Here is a 6000-nt window from a genome sequence, read left to right as displayed (position 1 = left end):
GATTTTGACGTCACGATAAACCTTCACGTCTTGGGGACCAAATAAGACATAATGACCTGATGATGTTAGTTGAGCCACAGATAGCAAATTTTTCTTCATTCCTGGGACATGGTAAACATCTTGGAGTTGCACCTGGTTAGTATTATATCGAGGAGTAACTATTGTCTTACCGATGTGAGTTAACGGTAACCTTGAGTTGTCAGCTGTCACCACCACACGACCTCCATTGTACTCAGACAGGTTTTGTAACTTCTGTTTGTCACCCGTCATATGATTTGAGCAGCCAGAATCTACGATCCAATCATTCTTGTAGTCAATCCGTTCTGGTGTTGTTACCGTGAGAGCTAATTCTTTTTCCTCCGTAGCAAATAACGCTTCAGCATCCCAACCATCTTCACTATTCTCCTTCGAACAAGAAGTAGCAGTATTACTTTCAACAGGCTTTTTCTTGATCCAACAGTCTTTTGCCATGTGGCCCAACTTACCACAATTGTAACACTTGCCATCGAACTTTCTACTATTACCGCGATTCTTGGAAGCTCCCCCTGAATGAGGGCCTCCCTTTCCTTGGTAATTTTTCACCTTGTCACCATCCTTTTTAGATCCATTGCCAGTATACCGCTGAAAAGTGCCTCTGCTTTTGCTGGTGTAGAGCGCTTCCTCTTCACCCTTCAGCGAGACTCATCCCATTTGCTTGGCCATGGCTTCTTGACCTGCAAGCAAATTTTCGAACTCAACAAGCGATGGTTGTGTTGGCCATCCCTGTACAGCGGCAACAAACCCTCGATATTCGGGTCTCAAACCATGAACAATTATTCTTTTTATCATGGCTTCCCCAATAGCAGCTGTCGGATCTAATTCTGAAATTTCACAGCATATCGACTTCACCTTGTGAAAGTATTGGGCAACCGCCATGTCGCGTTGCGCCATTGATAGAAGTTCATTCTCAAGAAGTTGCAATTTTGTATCGTTCCTCTTTGAAAAGAGTGTAACAAAAGTGTCCCATGCTTCCTTTGGTGTTTTAGCATCCCGAATGTGCTCCAACATTTCTTCTTCAATTGTGGTCTTTAAAGCAAACATTGCTTTGCCTGCTTTAATTTTCCACTTTCGCAAGATTCCATTGGCATCTTCTGTCGCCGGTTGTGTAACTTCACCACCACCGACAACCTCCCAAAGGTCCTGACCTTGTAAGTATAACTCCATACATGTTGCCCACGTGTTGTAGTTTTTGTTGTTGAGCTTCTTGATTCCCCCAACTACTTGAAGATCACCCATCTTAACGGCAAGGCTTTGACTACACCGAACAAGCTTGAGTAACAAACGTGCAGAGTACTAAATTACTCTAAACACAAAGAAGCTCCACAAGGTTTGTAATAACCTCGACAATAACTCAAGAAATATTTTCTGATGTGGAATATCAGTTAAAAACTGCAGCCACAGAGCATACTCAGAATTTCAAGAGATCTTTAAAACGTGGCTCTGATACCAATTGTAGAATCAAAATAGAGTAAAAACTCTAATTGATCGAGAAAAAAAAACTCTCTTTAGAATAATCTCACAAAATTGCTAAAGGGAAGAACTCTTAAGAAAGCTTTCAAATGCTTATAATTAAGCTTTGATTGTTGGATGATAAAACTCAAATACAAGTAGGGTATTTATAGGTTACAAGAAACAATCTAAACCACTCATTAAAATAAACACTAAATAATCTAAACCATTGAAATTAAAACATGAGAAAAATACTTAATTTTCACCTAACTAAATTGATGTAAGCAATGACATCAAAACTAAATTGATGTAAGTAATGACATCAAATTAATTTAGGTATGAACATATAGGCTAATATTGAATTTTCAACACTGAGTACTCGTTAAAATGAGATAAGACCGCATTGCTGTCTTGTAGCCTTCCCAAGCTGCAAGTTATGGCACACAATCAAATTATAAAAAAGACCTATAATAATACAGGAATAAAGATTGCTACTCAAATCTAAGCTACTATTTTTGCAATCAAAATCAAGGAAAAAGCATAACAGTATATATAAGATAGTTTGCACTACATTCAATTGTAATAAATCCATAATCGTTTTGGTAGAGTACACTATTCCTGTTTTTTGTCAGGACAAAAATTTATCCACAAAACAAACATGTAAAGTGGATTCAGCTTGATACGTGACTCTTCTAAGTCATATATACTATATATATATAAACTATATAATTTATATTAATAAACTATATAATTTATACAATATATATTATTTATAATTATACATAATATATAAATATAAATTGTATAGTTTATATATAATTCATATATAATTTATATATAAACTATGTAGTTTCTATATAGTTCAATAGTTCATATATAAACTATATAGTATTATAGTTTATACATGGTATATATAGTTTATACTTTATACATAATATATATATATATATAAACTATATAGTTTATATTATATATATATCTATATTAGTTGTTTTAATTTTTTTTTCTCAACTTATTACTTATTTCTATTTATTAATTGGATCATAACTTTTTAAATGAGTATAATTTAGTACATTTTTATATTAATTTAATCTCAAAATTTAAAATTATTTCGATTTGATCTCTTTTGTGTTGTTTAATATATTTAAATTTTTATTTATTATTTCATATTTATTCAATTTAATCCTCCAAATTTTATTTGCACCTGAAATTGACCCATACTTATTACTTATTTCTATTTTTAAATTGGCCCATAACTTTTTAAATTGGTATAATTTAGTACTTTTTGTATCAATTTCAACCTCAAAATTTAAAATTATTTTGATTTGATCCCTTTTGCGTTGTTTAATATATTTAAAGTTTTATTTGTAATTTAACATTTGTTCAATTTAGTCCTCCAAATTTTATTTGCATTTGAAATTGACCCATACTTATTACTTATTTCTATTTTTAAATTGGCCCATAACTTTTTAAATGGGTACAATTTAGTACTTTTTTGTATTAATTTCAACATCACAATTTAAAATTATTTTGATTTGATCCCTCATCAATGTGTGTTGTTTAATTTATTTAAATTTTTATTTGTAATTTCATATTTGTTCAATTTAGTCCTCCAAATTTTATTTGCATATGAAATTGATCCATACTTATTACTTAATTCTATTTTTTTAATTGTCCCATAACTTTTTAAATGGGTATAATTTAGTACTTTTTTTGTATTAATGTCAACCTCACAATTTAAAATTTTTTCGTTTTGATCTCTCATCAATGTGTGTTGTTTAATTTATTTAAATTTTTATTTGCAATTTCATATTTGTTCAATTTAATTCTTAAATTTGTATTTTTCATAAAATTGAACCATGATTATTTATATTCTTAGTAATTTACTCTAAATCATATACAATTATAAATTGCAATTCAACGTTCGCGAAAAACGAAAATAATTAATCCAAAAATAAAAATTAACCCGATTTGAACTCAATCCGTATCTGATAGAGATCCGACCTGAATTTTATCTGCCAATGATGTAACCCGATCTGAATGAGATCCGCCTGAAGTCCATCCGAACCTGAATTAACCTGCTTTTTAACTGCTTCGGACCTGATCTGTTTTGACCTGAACTGGCAACGATCCGAACTGAAAATGACCTGACCTGAACCCGATCTGGATCTGGTGCCAAATCGACCTGAAAATAACCCGAACTGATTTGACATGACCTGAACCCGATCTGGATCTGGTGTCAAATTTACCTGACTTGACCTGCATCCGATTTTACCCGACCTGCCAGGATCCGACTGAAACCTGAACGATTACCTGATTTTACAACCCTAGACAAAACAATTACGTCAACTTCATGTCTCGAAGAAAGTTGTTCGCAAGGCAGTTCGAAAAGATTGAAACTCAGTGTTCCGATTGACAATGTTGCAACTTCTGCTTTAGTAAACCGTCTGAAGAAAGTTCTCAACAAAGCAGGGCTTGAAAGGCTCATCAGTTTTCCTATCGTGCACTGCCCCGAGTCATTCGGTGTCATCCTGAAAGCTGCGGATAGAGTAAACAATGTTGGGAAAGTAATACTGGGTTGGAAAGTTGTGTACTCTGGCGACACTCGACCGTGCTCGAAAACGATAGAAGCAACTCAGGGAGATACCATTCTTATGCACGAGGCAACATTTGAGGATGGCATGGCCAGGGAGGCCATAGCAAAGAATCACAGTACAACAAAGGAAGCCATCGATGTCGGAAACTCGGCAGCTGCATATCAGATCGTTCTTACAAAAAAATTACGGCTAGGAGATGATATTTTAGTCATGCTTGTCTAATTTGGTCTGAATTTAAATTAAATATGATTATTTTAGATTATATTATTGAAGAAATAATCACGAACTTCAAAAGAATTGGTCCAATAATAAAAGATAATGCCATTATTCTTAGAGATTTCAAATTCGAACAGATATTTTTACATGGTGTGTGCATTATCAATAGCTAAGAAAGACTGAATATATATTATCTTGCAATCACCCCAGATTATCAGTAAAAAATAACCATCGACATTTATTACCCCTAGTCCTCTTCGATTCATCCTTGATCCAAATTAAGTAGTATAAAAATCTATTATAAAAAAAATATGATTTTATATGTTATAATAATAGAGAAAATTGAACAAAAATTTAGTTGAACTTATTTTTATTAGCACTTATTAAATAATTGGTTAAATATAATGTACTAATTAAACCTACACATGTTCAGATTTGAATATAAATCTCTTCATATATTATAAGTCACTTTCACTTGAAAAATACACCAACTTAATCTATTAGTAAAAGGGAAAACAGTCAAAAAATATCAAAGGCAATATAAGAGATGAAAAGCTCACTAATTAATTGTCAATTGAAGTTCAAAGAAATGGCCTTTTAACTTTTAAAATTCGAATTTGTTGAAAGATTACAAATGTTAAAATTTAAAAATTAATATTTTCCCTATGGATAAAATGTCTAAAATCCTTAAATAAATTTCGGAAAGACATGCATTGTGGTCCCAAAGACTAGTTCAGTTAATTCGATCGATTACCAAATTAGTTTAGTTGAAGAACTGTTAATATTTTTTCAATATTCGGTTAACAATTAATTAAGTGAATTAACCGAAATTATTAAATACTATATATATATATATATATATATATATATATATATATATATATATATATATATATATGTTTTAAGCTCAGACCCATTAATAACTAAGATACAATTATTTTTTAATCACACTAGACTCTTTAAATTATCATTACCTAATTAAATTTTAAACTAAATAAAAAATACTTCTATTATATTCAAATTAATCTAATTAAAATATTATTAAAAAATTTTGGTTAATTCGTTAACCGATTGAAATAATAGAACTTTATTTGGTTCGGTTAATTTTTCAAAAAATAAATTAATTCGGTTAACAATTAAAAAATTCGATTAATTCAGTTAAAAAAATTCGGTTCGCGATGACCGAATTAACCGTTTGAATACCCCTAACTATATAGCCGTACCAAACCCATGCACAATAAAATTCAAAGAATCAAACCTAACATTGACTTGTGTTTATAATAATGTGAAACTTCAACCTTCATTTTTTCAAAGTCTAAACATGGATTTCAGCACACTGTTTTGTCAACAAAAAGTTATTAAAATTCGAATTTATTTGTCCATGAAATTTAGAGTTTGGAAATTACTAACGAGGATGCTTCCGATTGTAGTTGGAACAGTTCATGATTTTAGCTGTCACCGGGGAAAATGTGATCAAAAGCATTGACTGACGAGGCAGCATTCATATGCTTTTCAGATTTTCCTGGAAAATGCAGTGACACCAACAAATACAAAGAAGAAAATGCAGAATATAAATGTTCCGAATTACTTGCGAAACGTCGAAGAAAAGATATATTTCTCGGAATCGAAAATCATATATGATTATGCAATCTAAAACTTATGTATGAGTTCAGTTCCCTAAGCTTAGCATAGTATAGAA

General features: G+C 31.2%; 1 protein-coding gene across 1 annotated transcript in view; it reads left to right on the top strand.

The window, feature by feature from the left end:
- LOC120147798 (tRNase Z TRZ3, mitochondrial-like) overlaps positions 1–4307 on the top strand; it is a 9955-nt gene extending 5648 nt beyond the window's left edge. The window contains exon 3 of the mRNA XM_039161095.1: positions 3820–4307. Within this exon, the coding sequence (XP_039017026.1) occupies positions 3820–4307 (488 nt within the window). The remainder of the gene's footprint in view (positions 1–3819) is intronic.
- The last annotated feature ends 1693 nt before the right edge of the window (positions 4308–6000 follow it).

This window comes from Hibiscus syriacus, unplaced genomic scaffold, assembly GCF_006381635.1.
Source record: "Hibiscus syriacus cultivar Baekdansim isolate YM2019G1 unplaced genomic scaffold, ASM638163v2 tig00002655_pilon, whole genome shotgun sequence".
Taxonomy (NCBI): Eukaryota; Viridiplantae; Streptophyta; class Magnoliopsida; order Malvales; family Malvaceae; genus Hibiscus; species Hibiscus syriacus.
This window is presented reverse-complemented; position numbering and strand designations above follow the sequence as displayed.